Source organism: Mytilus edulis, chromosome 4, assembly GCF_963676685.1.
Source record: "Mytilus edulis chromosome 4, xbMytEdul2.2, whole genome shotgun sequence".
In the NCBI taxonomy this organism is placed as follows: domain Eukaryota; kingdom Metazoa; phylum Mollusca; class Bivalvia; order Mytilida; family Mytilidae; genus Mytilus; species Mytilus edulis.
Genome location: NC_092347.1, coordinates 17,075,639 through 17,095,207, shown reverse-complemented (window position 1 = coordinate 17,095,207; position 19,569 = coordinate 17,075,639). Strand labels below are relative to the sequence as shown.

General features: G+C 34.5%; 2 protein-coding genes across 3 annotated transcripts in view; one reads left to right on the top strand and one right to left on the bottom strand.

Moving 5' to 3' along the window:
* Positions 1-19,569, bottom strand: part of LOC139521744 (coiled-coil domain-containing protein 172-like) — a 388,671-nt gene that overhangs the window by 350,385 nt on the left and 18,717 nt on the right. The window lies entirely within an intron of this gene.
* The window catches only part of LOC139521733 (protein mono-ADP-ribosyltransferase PARP14-like), a 55,757-nt gene continuing 46,586 nt past the window's right edge, over positions 10,399-19,569 (top strand). The window contains exons 1-3 of one of the 2 annotated variants that reach the window (XM_071315298.1): positions 10,399-10,569; positions 14,234-15,068; positions 18,453-18,856. In XM_071315298.1, the coding sequence (XP_071171399.1) occupies positions 14,281-15,068; positions 18,453-18,856 (1,192 nt within the window). In that variant the 5' untranslated portion in view covers positions 10,399-10,569; positions 14,234-14,280. Of the gene's footprint in view, positions 10,570-10,782; positions 10,872-14,233; positions 15,069-18,452; positions 18,857-19,569 lie in introns of those variants that run through there. The other variant, XM_071315297.1, reaches the window with a different exon arrangement.

Genomic DNA, 19,569 nt, shown 5'->3' with positions numbered 1-19,569 from the left:
AAATCAAATGGTAGCTCCCTAATCGATTTCTAAAACTATACTTCATTGCACATGTTCAACATTTTTATACAACCACAAAAAATTTGGGGTCGTAAATTGGTATCCTGTCCGAAAGATGGTTTCTGGATAATAACTTTATTATAAGTCAACAGAAATCAACAAAATTATAACACAACGTTTATAACCACAAAAGGAAGCTTGGGATTGATTTTGGGGGTTATGGTCCCTAAGGTTTAGGAATAAGGGGTACAAAGGTGCCCAAAACAAGCTTTAATCTAGTGTCGGTTTAAAAAGTTGTGTATAAGTATTTCAATTGTTCTGAAATTGTACCACAATGTTTAATACCATAAGTAGAAGGTTCGGATATATTGTGTGGGTTATGGGACAAACAGTCTAATAATTACGGACCAAAAACAAACATTTTTGTAAATTCAAGACCCTTAATTGGAGTTTGTCCAGAATGGTTCTTGAATTACCTAATACCAATGCTTTATGAAATCTTCTTTGAAAATTGGAGTTATCTTTCTTTGTTCAGTCAACTTAAATCAATTATACAATATACAATGCAATATTCACTTTATTACCAACTGATAAATTAAAGCAGTCATTAATAACCATTCAGTGATTGCAAGCACTTTCTAGGGTATGCCCTTTTACAAATGGAAAAATTATACATTTTTTTAGTTTCTGATCTCTTAACTGAAGTTTGTCTCCTCTAAATGTTTCTCATTTCAGAAATTAAAAAGAAAATTTCTTTAGATATTTTTGTTTGAAAGGATTAATATTCAGCAGCATAGTGAATTGCTCCTAACACAAAAGCAAAACAAATATTTAAGTTCATTAGACCACATTCATTCTGTGTCAGAAACCTAAGCTGTGTCATCTATTTAATCACAATTCAAACGCTGTGTCATCTATTTAATCACAATTCAAACTCAGAGCTGTTTCCAGCTTGAATGTTGTGTCAATACTAGCCCCAACTGTTCAGGCTTCGACCTCTGCAGTCGTATAAAGCTGGGCTCTGCGGAGCATCTGGTCCATTCATTTGTTTATTTTTCAATTTGTGTGAATTAACATAGTTACAGTAAATGCTAATTACTGCACTTTCATACCACAACAAATATTGTATTGGTACATGTATCACTCAAATGTGTATCCATATAACAAAAAAAATGAAAAGGAATAATTTTGCATTACCTTTTGAATACTATGACTTTTTAGATATGTAGACATATTAAGACTCATTAGTAGATGTTGATAATATTGGCTTAAAATGCTTGAAATTCTATCAGATTACTTTTGGAGCAGTTATGAGTTTTGAAATTAGAAAGATCATATCATATGCAACAAGTGTAGTAAGTTTCAAGTTGATTGGAATTCAGCTTCATCAAAAACTACTTTGACCAAAAACTTTAACCTGAAACTCCCACTTCCATTTTCTATGTTCAATGGACCGTGAAATTGGGGTCAAAAGTCTAATTTGGCTTTAAAATTAGAAAGATCATATCATAATGAACATGTGTACTAAGTTTCGAGTTGATTGGACTTCAGCTTCATCAAAAACTACCTTGACCAAAAACTTTAACCTAAAGGGGGACAAACGAACGAACGGACCCACAGACCAGAAAACATAATGCCTATCTACTATTGTAGGTGGGGGCATAAAAAATTTAATAAATAACACTCATAATGCTCAGATTGGTTGTCATCGTGCAACATAGTTAATAACACCATATAGAAAAAAACATAGAACTCATTTTGTCATAAGACACTGTCAAACATCCATACATACTATCCACACTCATCTGTGTCCACACTTGTTTTTTCTAAACAATATATGGCGTTCTATTCTGTTGTAGTTTTTATCTCTTTATTTTCATGTTTCTGACAACATTTTAGACCTTTCAGATACTTATCCCAAAAATTCTTATCCCTTACGGTGTAGAACTATCCATGTGCTATGTGTAAGAGCAAAGTCTATAATCCCTGGCCACAAAGACCTGCCTCGGCAATGGGTTGGAAAGTGGGTGACCCCAATGCGTATTTTATCAAATTTGTCTTTTTTTTTTCGTATTACGGACGAAATTTTCTGCTTTAAAATTACTTTCTATAAGATTTTTTTTACCCTCGCCTTGTAGTACTAGCAAAAAACTGTTCCTTAGAGCAGCAAACATAATCCCTAGTTTAACTGAACTACCGAGACAATGGGTCGAAAACACGTTGTCCCCAATACGTATTTTATCGAAGATGGTTTTATTTCCATGTTTCGGACGAGATTTTAGGCCTTTAGAAAATACTTATCCGAAAAGTTCTTATCTCTCAAGTTGTAGTACTATCCTATTGCTATTTTTAAGAGCAAAGTCTATTACCATACACTGGCCACACAGACCTGTCGCGGCAATGGATTGGAAAGAGGGTGGCTCCAATTCGTATTTTATCAAATTTGTCCTTTTTCCCGTGTTACGGACGTAATTTTCGGCTATAAAAAGGCTTACCCTAGAAATTCCCTACCCTCACGTTGTAGTTCTATGGAATAGCTGTTTATTATAGCAGCAAATATAATCCCTAGCTTTACTAAACTACGGATACAATGTGTCGGAAAGTGGGTGTTCCCGATGCGTATTTTATCGAATTGGGCTTTATTTTTCATGTTTCGGACAACATTTTATACCTTTTAGAATGCTTACATCGGAAATCTTTACCCTCACGTTGTAGAACTATCCAATAGCTATTTGTTAGGACAGCGTCTATAATCTCTAGCCATATACAACTAAAGCGAAAACGATTGGTGTCCCCAATGCGTATTTTTTTCGAATTTGGCTTTATTTCCATGTTTCGGACGAAATTTTCGGCCTTATAGAATATTCATATAATTTAGATATTGAAAACTGTTCCTATACACTTCTGTGTGAATCAAAAGATATTCAAAAATATTTGATAGCAGCAATACATCAAAAATGTATATTCGACAAAATTGAATAAAATATTCAGTGAAATTTCAAACATGATCAAAATGATCTAGAAGGGTAAGCAGACCCTACTCCATTTGTGGTATTTGTCATATTGCTAACGTTCAAATAAGTCTTTAAAAATATGGTAGGTAACATTTAAAAAAAAGATGGACAGGATTGTTTTTACAACAAATGGAACATATCTGTCTTCATCTGTGAAACTGGTATTTCATAGCATTCAATCCACTAGTAATTTCTAAAAGGAATGTTTTCAGTTTTCTCCGCTTGGAACTTAAACCCCCGATTAATTCACTTCCTCCATTTAACCAACTCTCTCACTCCCATTCATGAAGCAATTTTAGAACAGCTAAATATAACAATTGAATTGTTTAGGTTAATAAGAAGTTATATATCTACTTTCTAGTAGACAGCAACCCTCTATGAAGGAAATCATGATAGGAAATACAAAATCTGAAATATCCTATCAATTGGGAGATATATACTTTAAATGCAGGAATTGCTGGAATGTTGCTTCATAGAAATGACAAGTACACATTTTGGAAGCTGAAATCATTTCATTGTCAAAGTTTTGTTCTCAGCCGATCCCATGTCAATTTCTAAATGTTACCAAAATATGAGACAGACTAAACTCTCTGTTGTATCCTTTATTTTAATGTTGATGGGATTATGTAATCATGCCTTTGACATATTCATGATCACCAAGTTTTCAATTATTAAGGGAAAGGACATTGTCTATATAGCGGAATGTGACGTTAAAGGATAATAATAGTTTCTTTATTCTTCCTAAAAACCTGATGAAGGTAAATTCAGAAAAGCACTCCGGACGAATAAAATTATTAAACGTGTTGTTTTCAATTTTTCACATCACTGGGTCGATATCGACCTCTGCTGGTGGACTATCAATCCCCGAGAGTATCATCAGCTGACATGATTTAACAAACCTTTCTAAAATTGTCCGTTTATAAATTTGGAAATTAATAAGAAACTAAGGTTTCAACTCCCTTAGGCAAAGTTGACTTTAGATGAATTTGGCTATTCATTTTAGGTATTTTTGAAACATAGCTCTTCAACTTATACATCCTCGGATTTCAAATGTTTGGCTTTGAGCGTTCCTAATGAAGGTATATCCTGGAAATGGCTTCTGACGCATGAAATTATTAAACGTGTTGTTTTCATTTTTTTTGTGTATGAAGTCGGTCTAATAAGAATGAGGGAAAGTCGTCAAACTGAAATTAATGCAGTTGGTTCCAATATCACTAGCATGCCAAAAATTAAACAAAAAAACGTATCCTCCCAATGTAACAAATATTTTATCAATCAAAAATTAGCGTCCTGGTAATGCCAGTTTCAAAGAGTACATGTATTCGCTTTCAATCACAGTGATTACTATTCAATCTTGCCTTAAACAAGATCCTTGTATATGTTCCAGACCATATGAGTATTTGGACCGTACGCGTACGGTCCGGACCGTATACGTATACTCGTACGGTCCGACCATACGCGTACGGTCGGACCGTATGAGTATACGCATATGGTCCAGTAAGAGCTGACCATACATGTTGTGGATCATATGGGTTAAATTTAAACAAACATTTATTTTTAGTTTTATAAATTGTTATCATTGCAATTAGATGGATAAAATGAACAAATGAACAATTGAAATTAAATATTTGTTTAATTGTATATCTGAATCCTATTTTGGTATTCTCGCCCAAGGTGACACTTGCTACCACAAGTAATGTAATATATTTTACAATTACATGCTTGCAGGTCATTCATGTTCCTTTGCATTTGTATTTTTTTGTAAAGTTTCTAATATTCTAAAACAATTGTCCTCCCACATTATGTTTACTTCCGATATCGTCAATTTAATGATTCAATTAATGTATTACTGATCGACATGCTAAAAACAAGATAGTAACAGATTTAATTAGCGTGAATTTTTTAAATAGTTGAAAAATAAGGTTTTTATTTCAATTACAATTGAACTTTTCCATATTAATTTGAGAGTTAAGTTATGTTGATCTGTTACATGCATTTGTAATTAAAAACTTAAGCAACTTCTTAATCATATTAATCAGACCGTACGCGTACGGTCCGACCGTATGAGTATTTTGAAAAAGTACGCATACGGTCCAGACCGTACGCGTACGGTCCAAATACTCATACGGTCTGGAACATATACACGTTGGCCATTCTTTTTAACTGATACAAAGGAGGACACAATCTTTCAGTTTGTCTTTTAGTTTGTAGTAGTGAATACTTGTGTCACTGAAAGTCAAATGTTTTAATACTGTTATAAGAGTAAGATTGTATGCACTATAACAGATTTTTTTAATATCCGGTTTTGATTGCTCATAAAATATATGTAAATACTTTGTCATTTAAAAGAGGTTTCGTCGAGCACTAAGAAAACCATACAATTGCAAAAGCTGTTTGTGAGGACACTTGTGCAATTTTTTATCAATACAGGGCAGGAAGATCCAGTTTTCCATCTTTGGTTAAAAATGTCAAAGAAATATAGAACAGACAAGTTTATGTTATTTACACTTACACAATGTTGATTTTTGTCATCGAGGTAGGAAAGGTGTTTAGCAATGTTTGGGTCTTTAAAGATCGACGTAGAATAAGTGTTCATAGGCTTCCGGGTCTTAAAACATTCAAGTATATGCGTCTTCTGTTCGAGTATTAACATAAAAAAATAAAGAAAAGACAACTAGTCACCGTCGTTATACTTAAAAAAAACACCTCTTTTTAAAGAACGATAAATAGATGGGTCATAACGATTTTTAACTACACATCTTTCTAAAGTGCTAACCACTATTCTTTCTACAGTCAAAGTTGAATATATCAATATATCTGTTGAGATTGAAGGATGGATATTTCAACAGCCAGTCGGTATTCCAATGAGTACTTATTGTGCACCCCACTTGCCGATTTGTTTTTGTACTTTTATATGCAGAACTCATTCAGAACTTTCTAAATGAGAAAAAGAAAACGCACCTTGCGAAATTCTTTAATGTTTTCTTTCAGATGAGAGCGTCCTAAATCCCTAGTCATACATATTAACCAGGAGAATGGTTCGGTTAAATGGGTATATCCCCGGCCTATGCGTATTTTATCGAATTTGGCTTTATTTCCATGTTTCAGACGATTTTTTTTGCCTTTTAGAAAGCTAACCCCAGAATTTCTTTAACCTCCCGTTAAAGTACTATGATCCACTAGCTATTGATTAGAGTGGAATTCATACTCTCTAGCCAAACATAACTGCCGAGGCAATGGGTCGGTTAATTGGTGTCCCCAATGCGTATTTGATTAAATTTGGCTTTATTTCCATGTTTCGGACGAAATTTTAGGCCTATAAGAATGCTCACCCCAGAAATTCTTTACTCTCCCGTTGTAGTTTTATCCAATAAATATTTATTAAAGCAAAATCTATATTCCATAGTTATACAAAACTGCCGAGGCAACGGGTTCGAAAATGGATGACCCCATGCGCAGTGCGTATTAAATCAATGGAGTAGGTCCGGTAAGACCCCTTTTTGGTCCCAAAATATAGCAGTTTTACAAAATTGTTAAAATTTAAACTTTTAGTTATTTATTGGAAAGTATAATGCTTCTGCTACATAAATATGAGAAGTTTCTGGCAATACAATGCACATATATCGGGTACTAGTATCATTAAGTCATGCTAAATTACTGAAACCTTCACAATTTTAGCATTTTAGTTAAATTTTAGACGATGTGTCCAAAATCTTTCGTCAGATGAACCTGAAATTTGAGGTCAAAATCGGCCCTTACCGGACATACTCCTTCGACTATTTTCCGTGTTAAGAACGAAATTTTCGGCCTTTAAGAAGGCTTACCCTACACATGCTTTACCCTCAGGTTGTTGTACAATCCAATAGTTATTTGTTCGAGCAAAATCTAAATCCCTAGCCACACAGAACTGCCGCGGCAATGGGTTGGAAAGTGTATGATCCCATTACGTTGGTTAGTTAGTGTCCCCAATGCATGCGTAATTTATCGAATTTTGCTTTATTTCCATGTTTAGGACGAAATCCTCGTCCTTTAAAAATGCATATTTTAAAAATCCTTTACCTTCGCTTTATAGTTCTATCCAATAACAATTTATTAGAGCAGACTCTATAATCCCTTATCATACAGAACTTCCGAGGCAGTGGGTTGGAAAATGGATGACCCCAGTGCGTATCTAATTAAATTTGACAACTAGTATTTTCCGTGTTACGAACGAAATGTTCGGCCTTGAAGAAGGCTTACCCTACAAATGCTTTACCCTCACGTTGTTGTACAATCCAATAGTTATTTGTTACGGCAGAATCTAAATCCCTATCCATACAGAACTGCCGCGGCAATGGGTTAGAAAGTGTATAACCCCAATGCGTTGGTTAATTGGTGTCCTCAATGCGTATTTCATTGACTTTGGCTTTATTTTCATGTTTCGTCCTTTAAGAATGCATATTTCAAAAATACTTTACCCTCGCGTTCTATATAGCTATTTTTTTTAGAGCAGCCTCTATAATCCCTTACCATACAGAACGGCCGCCACAATGGGTTGGTAAGTGTATGACCCTATTGTCGTATTTTATCAAAGTTGACTTTTTTTTTACGTGTTACGGACACACTCTCTGGCCTTAAAGAAAATATACCCCAGAAATTCTGTACTTTCACGTTGTAATAATACCATATAGCTATTTATTTGAGCAGAACTAATAATACCTAGCCATACAAAACTACTGAGACAATGGGTTGGTTAATTGGTGACCGCAATGCGTATTTTATCGAATTTAGCTTTATTTCCATGTTAAGGACGAAATTTTCGGCCTTTCAGAATGCTTAACCCAGAAATGCATTAACGTACCGAAGTACTACTATCCAATAGCTATTCGTAATGGCACCTTCTTTAACCCCTAGCCATACAGATCTACCGGGACAATGGGTTGGTTAGGTGGGTGTCCCCGGCTATGCGTATTGTAGCGAATTTGGCTTTATTTCCAAGTTTCAGACGATTTGTTTTTGCCTTTTAGAAAGCTAACCACAGAATTTCTTTACCCTCCTGTTAAAGTTCTATCCAACAGCTATTGATTAGAGCAGAATTTATAATATCTAGCCATACAGAACTGCCGAGGCAATGGGTCGGTTAGTTGGTATCCCTCGTGAATGTGTTTTCTATCGAATCGGCTTTATTTCAATGTTTCGGACGAAAATTTTAGGCCTTAAGAATGCTCACCCCAGAAGTTTCAAAAATAAGTTGTATTGTCGATATACCGTAACAAAATTATCTTACATCAAATTCAACATTTTTAGTCGAATATAATAATATGAGTTTTGAAAAAAACAAAGGTGGGTTATATATTTGATCGACATCCTTTATTTAACAGATAATAATTTGTTTGAATAGTCATCATTACATTTTTGTATTGTAAATGCTAAATACAAAATCGTAAATATGAGTTAGAAATCTACAAACTATATAGGAATATTTTTTTTAGATAAGTGTCCGAGTGTGGAAAAAATATATAAAAAAAACAGACACACATCCCTTTCATTCTCTTCTACCCTTTAAGTCCCGTTATTTATTTACTATCGATTTATGAGGGTCGTAATAGGGGTTCCTTCATGATCCTTCATGACGAATAACGGTAAAATTTCGCGCCAAATGACGTTTAACGGTAATTTTTGGTGTATGACGATAAAATGTGCACGTATTCTCTATACTACAGACGACAGACACACAAATGACACCCTTTTCTGACATTGACAGAACACCAACAGTACCTTCTTTGTACACATGACAGTAAAAAAAATAAAACTCAAACACAAATTCAAATTTGCCGACAGTCCGTCGTACGTGATAGAAAACCAAAGAAAGGGGTAATCTATAGGCCTAATAACTTAGATATCTTCAAACGTTTCTCAGTGGAATCTACTATGTAACCGTCTTTACTAGAGTCAGACTTCCATCTACCGTGCTTCTTTAAGCATCTGTCACTAACATCGGCGTTAGCCGCCATTGTGGCCCCATCGGATCTGAATGAATGTAGACCTATGTTTCCCTCTTGACAAATTGTTCGAATTCTCTTGAGAATTGACTCTCTAGCCGCCGCGTAACTTAGCTTTTTATCTTTAGTAATAAGCTTCCATGTATTACGAGATCTATAAATAGGCCGAAACAAATACAAATTTTGCTGGCAAGACTCACGTTCTGAAACCTGCTAACTTAGTGTACCTTAGAAACATTGTGTAAGGACAAGCAGATGAATTACCCTTTGAAATCAAGAACTTGCCTATATTGGTCTGTTTTACTTTTTTCAATACACTAAATTAAATGAGACTCGTGTTCTTTTACATCACAAAAACGTAACGAACTGACCTCATCATATCTAAGAAATCCTGAAAAACTCAAAATCATCATTGCCAAATCCCGTATAACAAGTAAATCTAAAGAATTTTTAAACATATCACAAAGTTCAATTAAGTTTCAGGAGAAATCGGATCTTTCTTTTCTGTCTTTTTTTGTTGCTACTCTTTTAGATGCTTCAAGAATTGATGTTACGAAAGTGTTTGGTGTAGGATCGTTTAGACCATTTATCACATGTGCCCATTTTATACCATACACTGCGTTTGAAACAGGGTGACAAGTAGAATTATTGTTCAATACATGTGTTAAATACAGTGCAACACGAACTGGCTGAGCTGGTAAAGATTTGTGTCCTTGTAAACGGTAATGAAACGTTCCTATCGTTTGTAAGATTTAAAATATGATTTAACGGTATTGTCACTTTTACATTGTTTTAGAGTGTATCAACAGTTCACACATCTTCGGATAAGGCTCGTTCATATTTAACTGCCAACTTCTATACCACTGTCCTGTACGGTCTCCTTCACTGTGTTGTCTAATTTAATCCCTGTTAAAATAAATAACGTCATAAGTATATTGAAAACTAAAATTCTATTCTTAAAGCAAGGATTTGTATACTATACAAATCCTTGCTTAAACAATCAATCTAAATTTGAAACACTGTTGTACATTGAAATACTCAGTATACTGCCGGATTGAAACGCTGGAAAATATTATTTCTTTTAATAGACAATACAAACATCGACTGATTTTGACAATCACGTTAATTTTTTTCCTAAATTGATAGTAACGATAATTATTTGAGACCTCTAACGAATCACGGTAAAATGTTAACCAATTTGACGCTAAATTTAAGGTGTCAGACCACCAATTACTCTGACACAAAATATATATAGTGCTTTTGATATCCTTGTTTACTTAAACTAACCAACAAATTTGCAGAAATGAAACTTTTGGTGAAAGGGAAATATATCTAGATCATTTTGAGCCAAAATTTACTTGTCTACGAGTTTGCATTAAAAATTGAGGATTAATGCGCTCCATAGTATACTAATTTTAGATTTCCAGAAAACCAGGTTTTTGTTTTGGAGTACCTCTGTTTGATGGTCAGTTACTTTGTTAGAAGGCTTTAAAGGTATGGCGAAAATTGGCATGTAGAAAGCTGATACATGTACAATTAAGGATATACCTGGTTTCTATGAAGTTAAACTTAAGGTAAAATATTTAGAAAGCTGTGAAAATTGCAAAATTTGGTTTGCAATTTGGTTGAACAGATAGGGATTTTTAATTAGTGGTCTGACACCTAAAGGTAGCCGCAAATGGCTGTTTGACGCCTGACGTTAAAGGGCATTATATTACCCTCATTTATTATAGTCTTTTATAAATTACTGATAAAATTAGTAAAATTACCTAACGAAAGTAAAAAGTAAACTACGCATGCGTCAATTTCTGAAACGTTTGCGAAGTGTGGAAGGATATTTTACCTGGTGCTGTTTAAGATGTTTTGTTTTAACTAGGTAAACTACGAATTGGCTAGCCTATACCATATCACCACTAAAATATTTGTAAACGAAAAAGTTATGACTAATAGATATTCAATATATAAGATATTGTAAAATATATTTGTTCTTTTCTTTCGTAACGCTAAATTCTACTTTCGTTTTCACCTTGATCCTTGTAATACCGGCCACCTTTATTTGTGTTATTTTATGAAAGAAAACAACATAGTTTGTAGATAAAAGCTATTCGTTTTCATTTCAAATGATTAAGAATATACAAAAATCATTCCAAAATACTGAAAGGATGAGTCCTGAAATCCTGAGCCTAAAAACGGGGGGGGGGGGTGGGGGGGGGGGGGGGGGGGGGGGGGGGAAGATTTCAATACTTCAACCCTGGGAACAGTATATCTATATATATGTTCCTGTTCAACCTGATGGGTTTATTTTGTTCTTCATGTCAGATCGGAGCATTTTCGCTATCGTCATGATCGTGATCCGTTTTTCTACAGATTTTTTTTATATATTTTCGTGTCCGTGATCATAAAAATTTATTTTCTGTGAATCGTGATTGACAAAAATCACACTTGTGATTTGACACCCCCATCAGTCCCCTCACTTATTATTTGGGTTGCTACTGGGGTTTTGTTACCCCACCCTTTTCACATAATTTAGATTTTGAAAATGGATACCTTTTCATATATTGCGTAGATAAAAATGTTGTAACCTTTTCTCATATTGTTTGGGTTTCGTGTTGTTTAATGAACATGTAAGGGGGTCTCATTGGGGGGTTCCGATCCTGGATCCCGCTTACTGTTTTGTCAAATTCCCTTATCCCGCTTACACTATGTATGTAAGCAATTCTCATTTTTTTGTCATTTACCGGGTCCAGCAATACATTTATCCGTATTCACGACACAATAATTTGACATTCACATGTCACGCTTACAAAAAATTGGCAATCCCGTGTCACGCTTAGACCCCAATGAGACCCAAATGTAAGAGCGCATGGAATTCAAAAGAGAGAACATTGGTTGATAAAAACACTAACAAAGATGACAGACGAAGAAGTCATGGGAACTTTATTGACCTTATCATATATATATATATATATATATATATATACAACTCGTCTAAACATCAACCCAACAATGTTAGATCTGTAAATTTGCTTTCGCAAATTTTTTGGTTCTTCCCTCGCCGGGATTCGAACCCATGCTTCTGTGATATCGTGACACCAAATCGCCTGCACTGCAGCCGTCCCGCTAGACCACACGACCACCTGGGCTCTTAAATAAAAAGAGCTTTCGCTGGCCGTGTGTTACCTTTCCACGTCAGATTTAATTTTAGCGGCGTACTGCAGTACATGATATATAAGGCATGAAGATGTTATTGTTACAGATCAGCTAAATTATCTATAGTAAAGGATCCTACAAATTAATGTAAGATACAGTCACAGAAAATAATTATATTTATATATATGTTTAATAGTTTTCCTGACCTATTCACATATTTTCAAGCTTGAAAAGGTGACCTATTCCATCAGAACTCCTATCATCTTGTATATAGGAACATCCACCCCCCTCCATCAATGTGAAATATGCTGAACTGCAATCAGGGGTTAAGAAATTTTGTTATAGCTCACTAGCCCAGGGCTAATTGGTTGCAAGATTTTACTAGCCCTGTTGGAAGAACTACTAGCCAAACAAAACTGACTTGCTAGCCCTAGTATGCCTTATGAATTCAGAGTTTGCTGCAATAACAAAGAATTCTATAAGTTTAACATTTTTTATCCATTTACGGCATTGACAGTAGATTTTTGCAAATTGGATATTTAAAACTTATATCAGCAAATAATCCAATAGCATATAAATCAATTAATCGATAATTGAATATCCACTGAAAATTCTGATATAATGAGTTGACCAAATCCGGGGATGATACAAGTCTTGACCACTGCTTTACGTGGGTGGGTATGTAAAAGGATTGGAGGGGGTTTTATCAGATACAGTTTGTGTAAAAGAATTATCAGCACATATTTTATATTTATATCTGACAAAACTTAGGTTTCTGCTGTCAAAAGCGATTCACATTTATATTGCAATAAATTAAGGAGGTTAAATCAGGTTGCATAAGCAATGTACAATACCACCCCCTGTACTGACACATCGATATTGAAAGTACAAGATCCACCCAGAGTTATTTGTTCTATTTTAAAACTTGTACAAAATCAATTCTAATTCTGGGAATCCCGGATGACGTAGTTGAATCTGATTGGATAAGAAGAAAAGTGATGAGGGGATTTTCCCCTTTCAATTTTAGAAACGCCAATAATTTTTTGTTACTAGTCCGTCGGGCATTTTGGGTTACAAGTTTTGGTTGCCCGAGGTCTAAATGTTGTAGTCCCGGGCGTCGGGCTAGTGGATTTATTAACCCCTGGCAATATTAGAAGTTTAGATGCATTCAATAATTTAAAAAAATAGTGCTGAGTGATAATAATGTGGGGTAATCCTGAAATAAGTGGGGGGTGGGGGAAATGAAAAGATGAAAAGAGATATTTTCAGCCAGTTTCTTGCAAATGTTCCTTAGTTTATAGACTTTTCTGTATGTCCCCATAATCAAGGGTGAATGCCAATAAATGTTTGTAAAATCATTCAATTATAGCTAATCAAAAGCTGTAGGCACTATTTCTTGCCATTACAAATGCAGACAGAAAACAAATGGTTGATTTAAATTATTTCTTGCATAATACAAATTAGAGCAGTACATTTGGATTGCAAGAGAAAAAAAGTAGGGGTCCATATAAATAGATAAACAATAGTATTTCTAACGCCCCAACTTAATTTAGCTTTTTATTCAACTGAATTATGTTCGCAGTGTATACTTAATGTCATGAATATAACTTTGTCATACTGTGTTTTAAGCTGTAGATCAAAATGCTATACAAATTACCTTCCCCCTTTTTTACCAGGACCCCCTGTAAAGTTATACTATATTTTCGTTTTTCCTTTGAAAATACTTTCAATCCATGTAATATACTTGATGATATTGTGGTGTTTAAGCAAATTTTTTATGCTTATCATTAGCAATGTTGCATAAACAGTGCATTAGATGTTGATGCATTTTTATCTGCTCTTGCTACTGTTTGGCATGCCTTAAATAATGATGACATTCAATATATGACCTAATTAAACACAAGCTACAAGTCTTTACACAAGAATCATGTCTATTGTCATGACAAAGGGGCTAATATTTTGAAGCTGAGTCATACATTTGTATGTACTCTATGTCTGTGGATATTTCTAGTGTCAGATGCAGTATACTTCAATAAGTTTAGTCCATGAATTTCTATATATTCATATGATTATGATATTGCATTTCAGATAAATGAGGAGACAATGAGATTTACCAGTTTAAACAAACTGAAATAATGAGTGGTGAATCTGATGAAGAGGAGTTTGAGGATGCCAGAAGTAGAAACTCTGAAAGCGATGAAAGTGATGGCTGTCCTGATATATGGCATGGGCCTGACATGCCTCAAGATTCTACTCATTTAAACCAGGACAATAATACTGAAAAAGACACAGAATGTGTAAGCTCTTTAAGCAGAGAACTTCCAAAAGAGGAAAATAATCCACCCACAGTACCACCCAAAACTTTTAAACAGAAAAGAGATGCTTTTGAGAAACCAATGGAAATGGAAAAGAAAAGTAACTCAGAAGGAGAGGAACAGAACCAGCCTTTGTTAAGAATCAAAACCACTGAAGAGGGAAACACTAGTGAGAATAGAATGTCTGTAAGAGACAGAGCCAAAATGTTTGAACAGCCAGAGGAATCATTCAGATCCAAATCTGTGGAATCTAATGTTGACGCTGCTCAGCTGAAAAACTCTTCTCACATATCAGAATCATTTCCAGAGGCTGAGATTCAAAGTAAAGGCAATGATGAGCAAAGGCATCCTGAAGAAAGTAAAAGCATAGATAAACCATTAGGACCAACACTAGATTCAGAACAGCAGGATGAACAACAGGATGAAGGTGTTGATAAAACAGGAGGACACAAAGAAGAACCAGAACATCCTGAAGCTGATAAGTTATCACCAAGGCAGAAGCCTGACCAAGAGAGCCATATTATCGCTGAGATAGAAAGACCATCCCCATGGTCAAACCAAGATACCAGAACACAACAGGATCCCAGCCCAAAGTCACATTTGGGAAGGTGAGTATGTGACTGCTTAACTCTTAATTTATTTAGAGGACAGTTTTTTTAAAGGTGTGTATGTAGTTAGTATTTTTTTAGTAAGTCTGATTGTTATCACTGAGGAAATTAACTTTAACTCACTTTTCCTAGAAATATAGAACACAGGGTTAAGGTACAAGTAATTGTTCTATAATTTTGAAAGCCAATACAGGTAGAGAAAACCTTCCAGGGCAAAAATGATAATAATGTCTAAATATTATTAGTTACATAGTGTGCTAGTGACCTAATACGGTATATATGGGGTCAGTAAATTCCATATGGGGTGAGAGCGAAGCTCGAATCCCCATATGGAATTTACTGACCCCATATATACCGTATTACGTCACTAGCACACTATGTAACGAATTTATCTTACCGACTATCTTAACGTGTGAAATTAAGACTAGTGATTCTCAAAATGAGCAAGTCTTCAATACTAAGAAAATATTTCCATTGATCCTACAAAAACAGATGCCAACAATAACGACTTGTAAGGTTTAAATGTGTTTTATGAATTTGTTTTAATCTTAATCATCAATTTCTTCGTCTGTTGGAACTTTTAAGAATTTTTCTCAGTACCGTTTTGTTTTTACAAAGGGACATAACACCATTACTAACCGTGTATGAAATAAGCCCCGCCCCCTTCTTACCTAATAAGGAATATAAAGGGACGTAACTCCACTACTAACCGTGTATGAGATAAGCCCCGCCTCCCTACTAACCTAATATCAAATATACACGGTTTGCACGCGGACGCTTTTAACCAATCATATTCCTGGAAATGTATAGGAGGTAAGATAAATGAATATACCTACTGTCTATTATAACCAAATTGTAAGACTAATTGGCTAATATCTTTACAATTTTAATAGGTGTATATAGATAGAATTTGTTGAAAGTTAAGGCCAGGAAGACAATGATATAAGATCTAAAAACATAACTGAAATCTCTTTTATTGATTTCTCATAAGTATTTAAAATTTCAAACCTAGACATAGCAGTTCTACATTCTGCCGCCACCCAGCAAATTTGTTCATTTTTCAGGTTTTTATTGTTTTTCATTATGGTTATGAAGGAAATGAAACCTTCCACCCAGAATCCGTTGGTGTTTTCCTGGCCATTTGAACTTTTGCAAAGTTAGGTCTCCATACCATTTGTATAAATGTATAAATACAATAGCTATTGCTTTCTGTGGCATTGGTAAATAAAGTAATGATTAAAAGAGTTAATGTAAAAAAATCGTATATTGGTAATTTGCATTTTATCTTTTTAGCTCGTTACCAATTGAAATGTTGGCTTTTGCCATCACTTGGTATTGTTTGTTGTCTGTTATCATCCTCCATCCAGTTAAAACAAATTAAAAATCTGCTCCTCTGAAACTGCTTAACCAATCCCAACCAAACTTCTAAGCTGATCTTTAGATCAAGGTCTACTTGAAATTATCAGCTTATAATCAGGGGCGTAGCTAGAAAGAAACGATGTGGAAGCAACTACTGCCGAGCGGAGCGAGGAGAAAACAAATTTTGGGACCCTTTTATGCAACAATTTTTTTTCTTTTCGGTTTTCGGTCATAGGACGGTTAAAAGAGGAGCTATATGTAGATAAAAATTTATGAATGTAAAACTATTAATAAATCTTCTGAATATAGTAATACATAAACAACACATATTTGTGATACAGAATTTCCTAAAAATTGTCCAAAATCTGCTCTTCGGGTCTGGGCAGAAACAAACTTCTCTATTACTTTGTCAACATTCACACTGAAATCCCGATGAATATGCAGTAATGCTATGTAACTTTCGTTGTTCATTGTTGATCGTACATTTATTTTCAATTACATACGTAGTAACGTGACTGATAGATCTCAGGGCCATCATGGCATGGTAGCACTCGACAGATGTTATAAACCAGCGTACGTGTTCGGCATCGAGCGACCTCCCAATTGAATTCGTCAAAATTACATGCTAGGTCAGTTTCGTATGTTTCAGACAATATTGAGATTTGTTCGTTTGTGATATTTCCTACAACACGATGAAGCAGATACAGCACAAAGAAGCGATTTTCTGATAACTTGACGCGACCCCACTCTCCAGTTGCCTTATCATATGGTCTATGAACGTAAAAAATAATGAGACTTTCCAATACTGTTTTGGCGTGGTTGTAGGGTGATTGGCTCCGGTAGTCTGTCAACCACATCGCCTCGGCATACTTTCAACGATATCGAAGGGATCTGATAATTCTAATGCCGATTGGTACATCTCTTTCCAAACTGATGAACTGTACACTGTAAAATGTGCTCCAAAACTACATATCTTAGACTGAGTATTACAAATTCAAAAGTAAAAATCTTGTAAAAGATACAAGTAACCTTCCGATTTTGTCATAATCTCCAAAAAAAACCAATTATTTTGAAACAAAATGTCGTTATTTAAAGATATTTCATCAATTAAAAAAAGTGACAACATAGTTGTTTCCTTTAACATTCAATTTATAAATTTTTATTTTGCCATTTCTTTTTTTGCATGCCGAATCAATGTGCACGCAACTTCGGAGCTACGATCTTTTTCTGAATGAACAGCTTCATCAACACTTGTAACTACATTTATGTAGGTTGTCAAACTAATATCCGGGATAGACGGAAAAAACACCAACAGTCTCCGATTCCGATTGACCAACTCATCTCTCTCTCTTCTGCTTTTTTTTTTTTTTTTTTTGTGTGTGAAAACGACGTGGATGCACGTGCTGTCGTGCCTCCGGGTAGCTACGCCCCTGATAATTAATCAGCTGGTTTCTGATTGTTAGGTTATTGACGCTAAATAGATGATTTAAGTTTTGCAGTTTTCCGCCATAATCTTGAATATTAATACAGATGAATATAAACTGTTAACAGCAAAATGTTCAGCAAAGTAAGATCTTCAAAGAAGTTTTTAATTGACCAAAATTACCAATCGACCCCTTAAGTAGTTATTGTCCTTTCCTCACAATTTGTTCATCTAGTTTGCTTACTATAAAAAATCTTATCCTATGAAACTGCTGTAACAATAATTTTCAGTCACATTTGGGCTGAATATGTTTAAGAGTATCAAGAATAAATTTGGTACTATATTTGCTTGTAAGTCAAGAAACATGGTCACTAATAAGTAGGGGAAAAAATGCATTTTTTGGCTTTAGAAAAAAAAAAAGACAGATACAAAGAACTTTTAAATTTAACTTTCAAGCCACTTATTAATATATAATGAAAAGCAAACAAAAAAATTTTGCTGAAAGAATTATTAGCAAAATATTACTTGTGAGCGATTCAGGCTCTTGAGAGCCTCTTGTCTTTATATATATTGTCAGCTAATTTTATATTTTTTGATAATAGGCCAGGCACTCCCCCATCAGAGGAAGGAACATATAGCCCTGGCAGACAGTTCCCTCAAAAGCAGACTCAATACCAAGGTGTTCCAAAAGATCCAATAGGTCTCCCCCCTCCAGTTTATAATCCTACAAATTCAGGTCCAGGAGAAATGCAACCAATATCTCCTGAAAAACCTCAAGAATGGAATCAATATGCATATTATGGAAATCAAAATAAAAATCAGCCATTCCATGTTCTGCCAGAGATAGTTGATCCTTATATACCAGTCAAACAAGTTCCAACAGGAAAAGGAGAAAGAAATGGAACTCAGCAAAAGAAAGGGAGAGAAAAAACCGGTACACCAAAAAAAGAGGATGGTAAATCTGTAGTTCTTGACGGGAAACCAGCCGAAGGAAACGAAAGTCAAGGTAAATAAATCAATAAAAGATGTGCTCAAAAATAACATGTATGAAGAATTTTACGACTATCAATAGTAGTCTCTCTTTTAAGGTAATTGATCTTCCTTTATATCAGACTAAAAGTTATCTGGAAATGATAATATTGAAAACAATAACATTTTTATTTTTTATAGTTGTAAGACTTAGTTATAAAATATTCATTCGTTCTTAATATTCACCAAAATATGTGATAAAACCAGTCCAATAAGTTTGGAAGAGATTATTTTTTTTAATGAAAATAAGCTGTTATCTATAATTGATGAACATTATTAATATTGATTATATCTGTTCCAAAGGAGGGGAGGTATACTGAGCGCTGTATCCCTATGATCTGTCAATCTGTTGATCTGTCTATGAAATTTGCAATCAGACTTCAGGTCAGCATGCTTTGACATTAAGATAAAGAAAAGCAATAAAAGTGCTGTTCCTCTGCTTTTTGTGTGTTTTTTTGAAGTGCATGTACTGATTTTGTGTCATGGATAGATGCCCTATATCCTATGTTTTCAAGTATACCATGTGACACAGATTCAGATTTAAAATTAGCTCATCAACTTCCTTTTTATACGACCGCAAAACTTTAGTATAAGGAGATAGAAATCAATGAAATTTAAACACAAGGTTTGTGAACACAAAAGGAAGGTTGGGATTGATTTTGGGAGTTGAGATGCCAACAGTTTAGGAAT